The sequence below is a fragment of the Melospiza melodia genome, chromosome 12, assembly GCF_035770615.1.
Source record: "Melospiza melodia melodia isolate bMelMel2 chromosome 12, bMelMel2.pri, whole genome shotgun sequence".
Classification (NCBI taxonomy): Eukaryota; Metazoa; Chordata; class Aves; order Passeriformes; family Passerellidae; genus Melospiza; species Melospiza melodia.
In genome coordinates, this window is record NC_086205.1 from 10969226 (window position 1) to 10982902 (window position 13677).

Here is a 13677-nt window from a genome sequence, read left to right on the forward strand (position 1 = left end):
CCTCACCCAGCTACTGAGGTGAACTTGCTTTTAAATCACACCCACCCAGTGCTAGCAGCAGGGCTTTTGGGCACCAGCACTGCACAGTGCTGCTCTGCTGATATCACTGGATTTGATTAAATCATTTGGTTTGTTAATCATTCATTAACGAACCAAATGAATTCCCAATTCGTTCGGTTCAAAGTCTTCCTCAAATAGCTCAAAATCTTAAGGAAAATTCTACAAGAGCCACCATTGTTTCTTTGCCTGCCATGAATGGTGTCCATGTGTAACTTGGGTAGTTAAAGACATCCTTTGCACAACATCCATGCTCTTGGTTCCTGGCTGGGAGCCTCCTCATGGAAACTGTTCCTCTGCATTTTTGAGTGTCCAACACAAGTCCCCTGGCACAGGCAAAGGCAGCCCCTGAGCAGAGCAGTGTGGGCAGTGACAGCAGCAAGGCCATGGCTGCACAGGAGGGGTGACAGCCTGGCCCAAAGGACATGGGGATAACTGCAGGAGTTCTGCCAAGGACACCTGACCTTAGGCAAGGCCAGCTGGGGAGCAGGGGGGGACACCACCCCTAGCCAATTCCACTCATGAAGAGCAAAAATTATGGCCCTGTAGGTTTTTCCCATTGATAGCACCTGGTCTCCAAGAAAGGATCACTGATATTATTTCAGCAGCCTGGCTGCAGCACCCCTCCCACATCACAAACACCATGGCTCATGGGACAGAAGCAAGGCAATCTGAAATCTGCTGAAGAGAATAAACCCCTCTGGGGCAGACACCAGGATTGTTACTCTGAATTCTCCATCTGTATCTGTTGTGCATAAACTCTAAATTAAAAGCAACGTGCAATAATTGAAAATAGTCCATTTCAGGTTTGTACAGCAACTACTTTATTATTTTCAAATGCAAATGTTTGCATTGTTTGCTATTTTACAATTTTACAAACTAGGTATAAAAGACCATAAATAAATGACATAAGTTATGTGTACCTAAAATTCACGGAGGGAGAAAAAAATTACAAATTAAAACAAAATAGAAAAATCTATATATCTAACCCAGAGATCGTTCAAATGCACGAACCAAGAAATGCTGTTAGATTTTTTCAGTATGAACTAAATTATAATATGCCTCATACATTCTAATTTACACAGTCCTTGCATATTCCAACATACTTGCAGTGATACAAAAAAATAAATGCACTCTCTTTTTATTTGTCTGATTAGTATTTCAGATTTTTTTTTCTGGTTATGAAAATGTCACATAAAAGAAAAATACTGCTTTTTAAGTCCTGTTTACTGGTTACTTACCAGCTTTTTTTTTTTTTTTTTTTTTGTATTTTATACATATATATTTTTAATACATAAGATCCATCACAAAATTAGCACAGCAAGAAACCCGGACAAACATCAACCATTGGTGTGCGAGCAGGACAATTGAACACACTCGTGGGGGACAAGCTGGCCTGTCCCCAAGGGCAGCAGTGTCTGGAGCAGCCTGTGGTGGCCCAGCCTCTCTGTGGTGGCCACCTCTGCCAGGCACAGCTGGCACATCCTGGTGCCCACCATGCCCAGCTGCCCTCACTCCCCTGCCAGCCCTGCTGCTGCTCCTTCAGAGCAGGAATTACCACGGAGGGTCAGCGAGGGGGGGAAGAGGGAACAGGAGCAACCTCAGGCCACCAGCTCACAGCTCTGGGCAGGGCTGAGTGCCCAGGCTACCCCACAAGTGCCTGAGAGCCCCTGGCCCACGTGGGCAGCACGGCCACCTGTCCCCCGCCTGCTGCTGGTGGCCCTGTGTCCCTGGGTGCAGGGGCTCAGCTCCTCTCCAGCTGCCCCACAGCACACCAGGGTGAATTCCCCAAACACTGCAAGCTCTCCTAGGCAGTGCCAGCACGCTCCCTGGGCCACGGAGTGTCTGTCTTCTGCTGCTCTTCAACTGCCCTTCAACTGCACAAGGAACAGGACACACTGCACAACTCTGCTAACTGTTAACTTTACAGGTCTTGTTGCATTTTTGTTCCTTATCTGTGCTGGGAACCAGGGAAGTGTTCTGATTATTACGTTGCACACAGAGCAAGGTGCTTCTGTGAATGGAAGAACTGCATATATTTGCTAGCATTCAACAAGTCTTTAAAATCCTATTTTTGAAGATAAAAAAGGCTACGTAAGAATTCAGTTCAGGATTGCCAGTGGATGGAGATGCAGGTGTTGCCTCCACCACCTTGCCACTGAGAAACTGGTTGTTCTTGGTCATGAGCAGGGCACTAGTACAAATAAAAAACACTTAACAAGAACCTTTAGCACCCTTTAGATCCTGCATCCATTACTCCAAAACTAACTTGAAATTGCCCCTGTTTCAGGCTGCTGAACTACTCAACAACGTTAGTGTGGCAGCTAAAAAATACACTTACAGATACAGAAATTTAAACACTTTCTTAATGTGTGTGTTCTTGTTATCGTTTCAGACATGAGCTATCAGCCTGGTCTCACAGGACAGAGGTGTTTGGGGCACGTTCACAGGCAGTTCTACACAGGAGGTGACTTGCACGCCGACACACGCACACAAGCACACGTACGCACCTTTCGGAGGAGATAATAATCCATTATCCATTCAAGGAAAAAAATATATTTATATCACTGCAATGGCACCTTTAGTGTAAAATGTCACTTCAGCAATGTACACAGGCAGCTCACAGGAACTGAGTTCTTTGCTGTGGCACCTGGCCTGGCGTCCATGGTAAGATGTGTAGTGCTCTGTCACCTTCATTTGTCCGGGATGCAGCGGTGACAGCCAGAGGAATGAGGAGAGACAACAACAAAATATATAAATAAAACCAAAGGTAAGCAGAGAAAGCAGAAGAGGAGGAAAAACAAAATCCAGAAGTCTGCAGGGCTTTGACACAGTACATTCCTCAAGTGACAACTGGGTGCTGAGTCTTAACGAGTCAGTTATCGCTCAGTGGAGAAAAACAACGGAGTGGGTGGCCCAGGAAAAAAAAAGAGAAAGTAAAAGTCACACTCTCTTCAGGGACTGATGACTGTTCAGCATGTGTTTTCCAGAATCAGTGCTATGGAAGACGCAACTGTGGGTCCAGAAGGCTTCATGTCTGCTCTGTGTTCCTCCAGGGTCAATGTGATCAACAGGATGGGCTATGAGGCTGTGAAAGCAAAATCCATTTCCCTGCACAAAAAGAGAACCCAAATTAAATGTATTAAACCACATGCTCCAAGATAGACGCCCAAACCTGCCCAAATGGCAATGCTCAAAGGGTGGGAACCCTTTGCCTTCCCTGTCCTTCTCCCTTCCCTCACACTATTCCAAAGTCTTGCTTCCATGGCATACCTTACATACAGATATGTAATCAACCAGTCTATCTTTCTATCTATACTTACATGGGCCACCTTTTTTTCCCCTCCATCTGCTCTCTTCAAGCTAAAATCACATTCCAGTGGATGCCCCTCCTTGGCCATATTTTATCTCACAGGAAACACAGCCACCAGTGGCAGTGCTGAAAACCCAGCATCTGAGCTGCCTTCACAGTTTTCATTCTATAGGGACACAGTTTTCCATTTTGTGTGGAAAATATTGCACTGTTTTGAATTACCACTACTAGACTCCAAGACAGCAATTTAACAAACTGGCCAGAAAACTGGGTGTATTTTGGTTTTAGATAAAAAAGATGATCTCAACAGAACGCAACAGATTTACAGCAAGGAAACTTCAAGTATCTCTGCACTTGAGAGGCAGAAGAATTTTTTCCTCCTGAAAGTACAAATGTCAGGTCTTTAAGATGAGTAACTACTTCTTATGTTGCCTGGCAAAGTGACATTAAAACATGCTGGTTTAAATAGATTTTTTAAAAGAAATCTTAAATTTCTTGAAATGGAAAAGCTTTTATAAGTAATACTGCAGAACAGTTTATACTGAACTGTCATGACTTGACAGGGTCCAAATTTAGCATCTCATATTCAGAACAAGTTGTTCTCTGAGAGAGTTGGGAGTGAGGGAGAGTTAGTGGTTAAAATCAGCAAGTTATTGTTAAGAGTGACAAAAAAAGTGATGTGAGTGACAATACAGTCTGTGTGATTTGTCCAACTGAGTGAACTGTTTTGGATTTAGGATAAACTCAATTATTAAAAAAGTTTGACCTATAAAGCCACTAAATCATTTCTGAATTTGCTGTCAGGAGTGGAATAGGACCAAAATATTATAGACTAAAGAACCAGTCTTAGTGCCATTAAACGATAAATCTCACCTTTCTGACATTGTGCCTGGCACAGCTGAAATGCAATGTCAGTTCTAAAGGACATGTCATGAAAATCCTCCTCCTGCTCAGCACAGAATAAGTGGCCCGTCTTTTTTCTAAGGTCATCTCATCACTTTGGTCCTCAGAAGGACTTTAAAGAATCTAACTTACATACTCTGTTCAAAAAGAGTAATAAAAGCTTCATGACAAATAAATTCAAGCCTCAGTGTGTTCAGAGCTTTACTGGATGAAGCTTTATCCTGTGTGACCTGCTGAGGACAACCACATTGCCATAGCAGTCTCCTCCACCTGGCAAGCCAGGGCATGCTTTCAGTCACCCAACTCCCATCTGTTCCCTGGAGGAGGCAGAGGGCAGCTTTTCCATGCTCCCTCTTGCTGGCCATACCTGCAGAGGGGTGTCAGGCCCCAGCTGTGCAGTCTGCACCTGGCACTCACACACCCACAGCTGCCCTGATAATCCCGGATACCCACCCTACAGGGCTGGCTTTCAAAGTGTATCTTGGTTCCCACAACTGATCCAACAGGATCACGGTGCATGAGCTGTTACCCTGTCTGACACCCAAACTGCACAAAACCTGCAAGGCTGCATGCTCTACCCCATTTTTATCTGCTCCCTTTCCCATAAAACCACTGACACCACAACTGAAACACATCTTTCTAAAACCCAAATGCTGCTTTTACTGCTGCTCATGAGAATGCAGGAAAAGTCTTTGGTTCTTCTCAGTGCCTTTATGACTATTTGTACTTTACACTGTGGCATCCATTCATGTTGAGCTTTTCCAACCACAGCATAAGGGCTCTCAGTGTGAACTGAGGTCAAGCTTTCAGCACTGAGCTGAGCCCCAAGACACTCCTACACCTTGTCTGCACACCCTACCAGGCAACAGCTTGAGAGCAATTTGAGATAGAGCAATTTTCACTGCCATCAAATAGAGCAAACAATGGGAAAGGCTCAGCAATTAGTCTGGGAAACCAGCAGAGATTCTTACAAACCAGTTAGGAACCCCAAACAACACATACCACAGCAGTTTTTATTTTCCCCCAACAGTGGTGAAATCCTAGCACAGCTTACAAAATAAAGCACCATGAATATGTTGGACACAGTACTTCCACTGACCTTCCGTGAGGCAAAGGGAGTAAGTTTCTTGAAAGAGAAAAGAAGTCTGAAAGCTCCACAGCCACGATTGTCACAGCTGACTACTGGCAAGATGGTCACAAAAGTCTTTCAATGGCAGGCTTCAGCATGGCACAACAGCCAAGAACCTCCCCAGAAGTCCAGTTTGGCCCAGTAATCCACAAGGTGGGTCACTTCACATCTCAAGCCCATAAACGGGTAGATCACTAATTGGCAGGCACTGATCAGCCACATGATATTCTCACTGAGGTTTTTGCAAGGTGTTAGTGATGCATCAAGTCTGCAAAGAATATCCTAGGGCAGATTCTTCATTCCAGTGAAAGATACACAATGGTGGTTTCACCCACAAATAAAACACTATGGTTGTAATCCTACAGGTCACAGGGAGAAGGAAAGTAATGCTGTTGTTTTTTAAGCACAGTATCTGGCAGCAAACATAGCATCAAAACTTGAATGTGACTTTATATTTATATAGATACATGTATTTTACATATCATTGATCAACAGAGAAGCATGTTCCAAGAAACCATTTGTTCCAGGTCTGGTTTCAAAGGACGGCTCGTCATATCTGGAGGCCCCCTCCCAACACACGCTCTGCTTCCGCAATCTGTACATCAAGCAACGCTGCAGATCTTGATTTCCACGGGCGAGGAGACGAAGTAAAAAAAGTGCAGTTCTTCAATTAAAGTGCATGGATGAGGTAAACTAATTTCAAGAGTTTTGAGTTTATTCAGTGCTGGCTCAGACGGGAACCATCCTGCCGTGCATCTGTTGCATTTGGGTGCGCATCGCTTGGACGCTGCTCAGGATCTTGTTCTGGTGCGCCAGGGCCGTGATCCCAATCCTGGCCAGGTCCCTGTGGAAGGCAGGAGAACAACAAGGGGCTCAGAGTGGTGGCTCAGATGCTGAGATGCAGAGAAAAATATTAAGAGTCAACCACAAGCAGCATTAGCAAAAGCAGATGTACAGAAATGTTTAATTAAATAAGTGGAGGCATTGTGGAGGCATTTTAAAGTTATCCTCCATCCAAATGAAAGGCATTCCATTCCTTTAATGAGTGTAATGATATGCAGCACAAAGCAAGAGAGGCTGATTAAATCCAGATTTACCAGGTTTTTTGCTATATCTCCGAGTACTTACTCCTGGTTCATATGCACCACAGCCTCTAGGGTGGTATAGCCAGCAGCTGTGAAGTTATCCTTGTATCGCTCCATTTTCATGGCTTGGAGCCAGTCACTGACAGAAACAACCGCCGAGAACTCGGGGGAGCTGGGATCCAGCAGGGCTGTGCTAGGTCTGGATGCCAAACAGTGAAAGGACAGAGAAATGGTGTCAGCTGGATCACAAACCACAAACCCAAGTTTGGTCTCTGCAACAATTAACCTCAATGATGAGGGAAAGCAAGGGCAAGATGCTGTGCCCAAAGAAACTCTGCACATCAACTCAGATCTAAACTGAACAAGATGCAAAGGAATGGGCCAGTTTTTGCTAAGAATGAATTTCACCTGAGGTTTCTATTTTTGGTTTGAGATCTAATTTGAACCACAATACAGCTTATGATTTCCATCCTAGATATAACCAAGTTCACAGAAAAAGCTTTTACTCCCCAGAACAAAGAAGATGGCAATGCTGGAAGGCATTTGGCCTGTTGGGTCTGTATCTCATGGGCAGCAATGCCAGACCTTGCCAGCCCTGCATGTGTCAGACTTCAGCTCAGCAGCTATAGAAACACTGCTGAAGTATGTGCAAAGAACTGGGAGCTCACACCCTGCCAGACTGGTTTGGAGGGCAAAACTCTGGGCAGGTTCAGATAACTCCTGTTTCTAGCCAGGTCTGCTCAGTGCATTCAATCAAACTCAGGACAGCAGGGAGTTAATCCCCTCTTTAATCAATCCATTCCTGACTGAGTGCGTGCCAGGAGTGGTAGGAATCACACCAGCTTTGATCTTTGTTTGCACTCTGGAATGTGCTTCTCATTTTGCCTAGCACACTTTTGCCAATAATTATTTTTACAACATTTTCTTCTCTTATTAATATTGCATTTACTATTTCATGTATATCATAAGACACAGTTTCATTAAAGCACTATAAATTTGTGTTATCTATCTAATCAAAACAATTATCATTTAGCAATTTATTTGAAAATGCACATCATCAAAGACAAGGTGTGCAAAAGCACGGTTAGGTCTTGCCTGAGGCATTGAGTACACTCTGGCAATACTTGGTTCAACTCTTTTACTGCATTATCTAACACAAGACCAATGATGATAACCTATTTATATAATTATGCTTTATGTATAAAGTAATATATTAATAATGTTATATGCATATTTGAAATTCCTATTCTGAAGACAAAAAAATATTTATAAACAGCCATGACTGTGAAATGACCTTGAATAGGCTGTTAGCTTACATACACAGGCAATGACCTTGAACAGGTTATTAACTATTGGAAAACCTATATATTTTCAAAGACCACCTTTAAATTGAAAAGAAAGCAAAAATGGAGGCATTCATACTGTGATTCTTCAACCAAATTATCACAGCAGATCATACTGTGATTCTCACCACGCAAATTATTTAAACCTCAAGGGAGGATACATTTTTGCCAGGCTCCCAGTGCGATTAGGGCAATCTGGAAGAGGTGGTGATAGTGGCCTCACAGGGTTAATGATCCCTCTTCTGGTGACATACATTGTAAGCAAGACCCACAAAGGGACATACAAGCTTAAAAAAGGATCTTGTTCTGTTGGAGGGTAAGACAGAATCTCTGTTACTCCCCCACTGATTCAAGAAACTTAATTTTGCATTGTCTAATGCATATTTTTGTACCTTTCCTCCTACTAAAAAACATTTTCCTCTTATCTTCCTTGTTTCTTTTAAACTTTTTTCCCATATTTGTTGTAAGCAAATCTACCTGACAAAGCAGAGACATTTGGAAAAAATGGACCAAAGCTGGTAGAGATCAGTAAAGCTCCTATTACTTCAGCAGTGTTTCACCAGCTTACACAAACTGCTGATCTGTCCCAACAAAGCTATTTTGGTTTCACCCTACAACTCTGGGAGTTTTCCTTCCTGCTGCACTTCTCTTGCACGTACCAGGTACACCATGCTTAGCAAACAAAACAAATGTAACGCGGGATCGGTGGAGACATGAAACTGGCTTTCCACAAAATTAAATTCAAATTCACATAAAAATTAATCCACACCTTCCCCAATGCCCGGGAGGCATTGGCTGTAATGCTGCAACGCTCATTTGCAAGTCCTACACAAATCTTAGGGTTTATAAAACTTGATGATGTGCTTTTCCTGCAGAAAACCACATCACTCCTGTTAGCTGCACTGACTGAGGTGACCCTACCCACTCAAGCCCTTTCACCAGGGGGAGAAGGGGAAAGAGAAGCAGCAAACTTTGCTTTTCAGCAGAGCTTGCCTGCGTCAGGATGTGCTTAAGGCTGTGCTGGGAACTCTCTCAGCCTTGGTGTGATCCAGCACAGCTCTGCTCACTCCCCTTTCCTGCTGGCAGGGCTGAGCCTGGGTGCCCTGGGGGCCACACAGAGCCAGCAAAGCCCTGTGCTCATCCACGCAGAGCAGCGGCTGCTGTGCAGGCTGGCCCTGGGAGCTGGGTGCCACCTGCACTCCGTGTGTGTCACCTGCACTCTGTGTGTGCCACCTGCACTCCGCCTGTGCCACCTGCACTCTGTGTGTGCCACCTGCACTCCGCCTGTGCGCCACCTGCACTCTGTGCCACCTGCACTCTGTGTGTGCCACCTGCACTCCATGTGTGTCACCTGCACTCTGTGTGTGCCACCTGCACTCCGTGGGTGCCACCTGCACTCCATGTGTGTCACCTGCACTCTGTGTGTGCCACCTGCACTCTGTGTGTGCCACCTGCACTCCGGGTGTGCCACCTGCACTCTGTGTGTGCCACCTGCACTCCGTGTGTGCCACCTGCACTCTGTGTGTGCCACCTGCACTCCGTGGGTGTCACCAGCACTCCGCCTGTGCCACCTGCACTCTGTGCGTCACCTGCACTCCGTGTGTGCCACCTGCACTCCATGTGTTTCACCTGCACTCCGCCTGTGTGCCACCTGCACTCCGCCTGTGTGCCACCTGCACTCCGTGTGTGCCACCTGCACTCCGTGTGTGCCACCTGCACTCCGTGGGTGCCACCAGCACTCGCCTGTGCCACCTGCACTCCGCCTGTGCCACCTGCACTCCGTGTGTGCCACCTGCACTCTGTGTGTGCCACCTGCACTCCATGTTTCACCTGCACTCCGTGTGTCACCTGCACTCCGTGTGTGTCACCTGCACTCCGTGTGTCACCTGCACTCTATGTGTGCCACCTGCACTCTGTGTGTGCCACCTGCACTCCGTGTGCCACCTGCACTCTGTGTGTGCCACCTGCACTCCGTGTGTGCCACCTGCACTCCGTGTGCCACCTGCACTCCATGTGTCACATGCACTCCGTGTGTGCCACCTGCACTCCGTGTGCCACCTCCCCAGGCTCCCTGGTCTGTCCCAGAGCAGGGCTGACCTGGAGCTCTCGCTGCCTGTCCTCTTGAGGCTGTTGGGGTTGCGGATGAGCTTGTCCAGCATGTTGACGATCTGGCCAAACTTGGGCCGGTCGCTGCGCTCCTTCTGCCAGCAGTCCAGCATCAGCTGGTGCAGCGCGATGGGGCAGTCCATGGGCGGGGGCAGCCGGTACCCCTCCTCGATGGCCTTGATCACCTGCAAACGGCACAGTCAGGGAGACATTGGAGAACATCACACCCTGCTCAGTCCACCAGCAGAGTAGGCTTATCCTAGGGCTGTCCAGACTATGGTGACAAATCCCCAGTTAAGCGATACAACGTGGAAAATTGCACTCAGACTCAGACAGCTGGTGGTCTCAGAACTGTCATTTCTCCTCAGCAACTCAAAACTGAAAGTGCACCCAGAGCAGACATCAGATACAGCAGGGCAATTTGTCACAAAAAAGCACATGGGATACAGGGATGACAGAAGAGCCCTGGTTAGAAATAAGCAACCAGCCTCGTTGGACAGAGGGCTGGAGAAGCAACAGCTCTACAGCAAGTCTTTATTATCAGTCAGTTTCGGGTGCAGTATGTTGAGACTGTATTTTCCCCATAATTTTTAAGGTACAGCAGATCACTCCCTCCCCCTGTCCTCCTGGGCTAGCTCATCTCTGTCAACAAGAGAGGCCTTGCAGAGAACCTGTTCCCCCACTGCTGTATGGTCTGAGCCAAGAAATGCAGAGATGGGAACACTTTTGTGCAGCTTTACAGAAAGTATGTATTTCATATTTAACAGAACCCAGAGAAACTCAGACTGAAATCACTTCAAACCCTCTAAAAAGCACTCCAGAGGCCCTAATGGCTTCTTAGCTCTCTCAGGAGAATGGGACACAACCAGAACTCAATTCTGACATGACAGGGACATGACCCAGGAGCCTTCAGATCTGAATTAATCAATATGACACTGCTGGCAGGACTCACCATGAGACTAGAGACCAGGAGCTCTCAGAGACTGAATTGCACTAAATTCTCTCCTTCTGGACTTGTCCAATTAGTGGCTGAAATCCACTGGGAGGAAAGGTGAGCGATATGCTTGCATTATTAGCAGCTATTCAGTGACCACAAATAAAGTGGCTCTCACTCCTCCAGGAAGTATGAAGATACTTTTGATTTCTCTTGATTCAACAGACACTGAGTATAATTTGAAATCCCCTCCTGCTTTGTTGTGAGAGGAACTGCCCTTGCCATCATTAAGGAAGAAAAAAGGCACGTCTATGCTATGTTATGTAAAGAGTGTGCACAGACAGTAATATTGGCTTTCCCTGTCTTGTTCGAGCCAGCTTTTCAACGTGGTCTAGCAGTGCACAGTCTCAGTGAACACCAGCCTAACATAAACAGCTCTAATAAAAGCAGCTGTTTGTTGCAGGGAGCTCCACTGTGCTGTGCAGACATGCCTGATATAACCGAGACACATCTGGTGTTTTATTTTCTTGCTAAGTCTTGATGACTTCCTGTTAGCAAAAGGAAGGCAAGATTGGGTGCCAGAAGAGACATTTCACATCAGAAGGAAATTAAAATTATATCTCCCATTTAGATTAAATGCCATCCACATCTAGACACTCTTTGAAAACTTTCAGCTCTACAGAAGAAAGCAGATGATTTGTAAAGTGCCTTAACCACTCCCATGGCTGTATATTCAGATTACCATTTTCTTCTTCCTTTACTTGCTTGTAAATCCCCTGGGAAAAGAATTATGGATAATCTAGGCCTCATTTTCAGTGGGATTTTTTTTTTCCATTTAATAAAAATTCTATTAGCAAAAGCTCTTATTAGCATTATTATTAAATACTCTTCTGGAACAGCAGCCATTGTGCACAGTCCCTCTTGGATCACACTGAAGTAGTCCAGATGGTATGGTTAAACAGGACATGCATAATTTAAGAATGGTCATTTACAAAAGCTGCTTTTTAATGGCCTCAGGGGGCAGCTATGCCATTGTCACAAAGATGCTCTGACTGATAATCAGAACTGGATTTCCTATGTGTTGATTTAGATATCCTACAAGAAATAAAATCACCTGGAAGACTTATAAGCATAGTGGAGCTTCAAGAATTAAATACCAATAGGAAGCCAAATCAAATTTGTTTTTCTCTCAAAGATATTCAGTAAACTCAAGATATAATATGAACATTCAAATCTTCCTTCTCTTGACAGTATTATTATTTGACGGTTTAAATATATTTGTTTCCCTTTCCTCCATTTTTCTCTAATTGCTATTTTTTCACATTTAAAAGGCCAAACCAAATAAACCCTTGTGTATAGACCCTAACTTGAGAATCCCCTATTCCATGAGCTGAGACAAAGCTTTTGAAGTACTCAAGGAACTTTAGTTCCAGAGAGGTTCCCTGAGAAAACAAGAGTCTACCAGCCATGGTATTGTTTTAAAAGCCTGGAATAACCATCTTACAGCTACATAGCAACTGCCACAGAAACACATCAGCAGACATCTAAGGACAAGACGAAGGCACGGGGAGGGGACGGGCAGGGGGAGCTCAGCAGGACACTCACATCTTGGTTGGACATGTCCCAGTAGGGCCTCTCCCCGTAGGACATCACCTCCCACATGACGATGCCGTAGCTCCAGACGTCGCTGGCCGAGGTGAACTTGCGGTAGGCGATGGCCTCGGGCGCTGTCCACCTGATGGGGATCTTGCCCCCCTGCCACCAGGGAAAGAACCACAGGCTGGTGAGCCAATGCAGTGCTGTGTGTGGCTGACACTGTTCTGTGTATTCAAAGTACAAAAATCACATGGTTTTTTGTGTATAGCTCCAGAACCCTTCTGAAAAACGCAGCCACTTTCTCTCCTGCTCGCCATAAAGCTGTCAGATCCAACCAGGAGGCAATGCTGCCCATCTGCTTGCTTCAGTCACCAGGAGGAGAACCAGTAAATTGTTAAATGTATTTTTATCAGCCCTCCAAGAGATCTCTGCTCAGGGCTATGCTGAAGCCTGAGAACAAGCCAGGGATTTTACAAAGTATATATAAGAGATTTAGTTGACAAAACAAATGAGTGCATGCTGTTAATTACTATTTCCTTGCTTGCCTGTCTGACCTGTTTGGCCTGTTTCAGAAAAATGGCATTATAAACATTTTGCTTTTTAAAAAGGTAAAATAAAGAGAGGGTAAACTGGGAAGATTTATGAATACAGTGGTGTTTCCCATGGGCAATATCCCAACTCCTGCCAGAGATGTGAGAAGGCAAGCAAGCCTCTGGGCTCTCCCAGACCCTGGAGGACGAGTTCAACACCAAACCAGGGTACAAGGCTGCTTTTAATACCTGCTGGAGAAATCTGCCTCTCCTTACAATACTTTTTTTTTAAACAAATAAAAACACTTGGCCATTTGATTTGGGCCACTGAGGTCCTACACTGTTTAAAAAGGAACTCACTCCATCCTGTTTATCTGATTTTGCCTTAGCTGAGTGATCCCAGGCCAGAGATTTCTCCTTTTGTTTATGCTAATATGCAAGGTGTTTTTAATTGAGCTTTTGGTTTCCTGCAGTTCCATCTGGGGAATGACTTAAGCTGAACAAAGGTTTTTGGATTTTTTTTTCATTTGCTTTTATGCTTCTTTGATTAAGTTTATTTTGGTAGTTTTTTTCCCAGCCATCTCCTAGATAGCTTTTATCCATAAGCGAGTGCAGTGTGTGCATACTTAATAGTATATTGTTCTACTATATCTCTCAAGTGTTTAATATGGACTGGTTCCA

General features: G+C 45.1%; 1 protein-coding gene across 2 annotated transcripts in view; it reads right to left on the reverse strand.

Moving 5' to 3' along the window:
- Window positions 1-857: 857 nt before the first annotated feature.
- EPHA4 (EPH receptor A4) overlaps window positions 858-13677 on the reverse strand; it is a 105387-nt gene continuing 92567 nt past the window's right edge. The window contains exons 14-18 of one of the 2 annotated variants that reach the window (XR_010029156.1): window positions 12476-12625; window positions 9928-10121; window positions 6531-6686; window positions 5373-6246; window positions 858-3168 (exon numbers count right to left, since the gene is read on the reverse strand). Coding sequence is in view for 1 of the 2 variants with exons in the window: in XM_063166790.1 (XP_063022860.1) it covers window positions 6132-6246; window positions 6531-6686; window positions 9928-10121; window positions 12476-12625 (615 nt within the window). In the remaining variant the exon portion in view is untranslated. Of the gene's footprint in view, window positions 3169-5272; window positions 6247-6530; window positions 6687-9927; window positions 10122-12475; window positions 12626-13677 lie in introns of those variants that run through there. The other variant, XM_063166790.1, reaches the window with a different exon arrangement.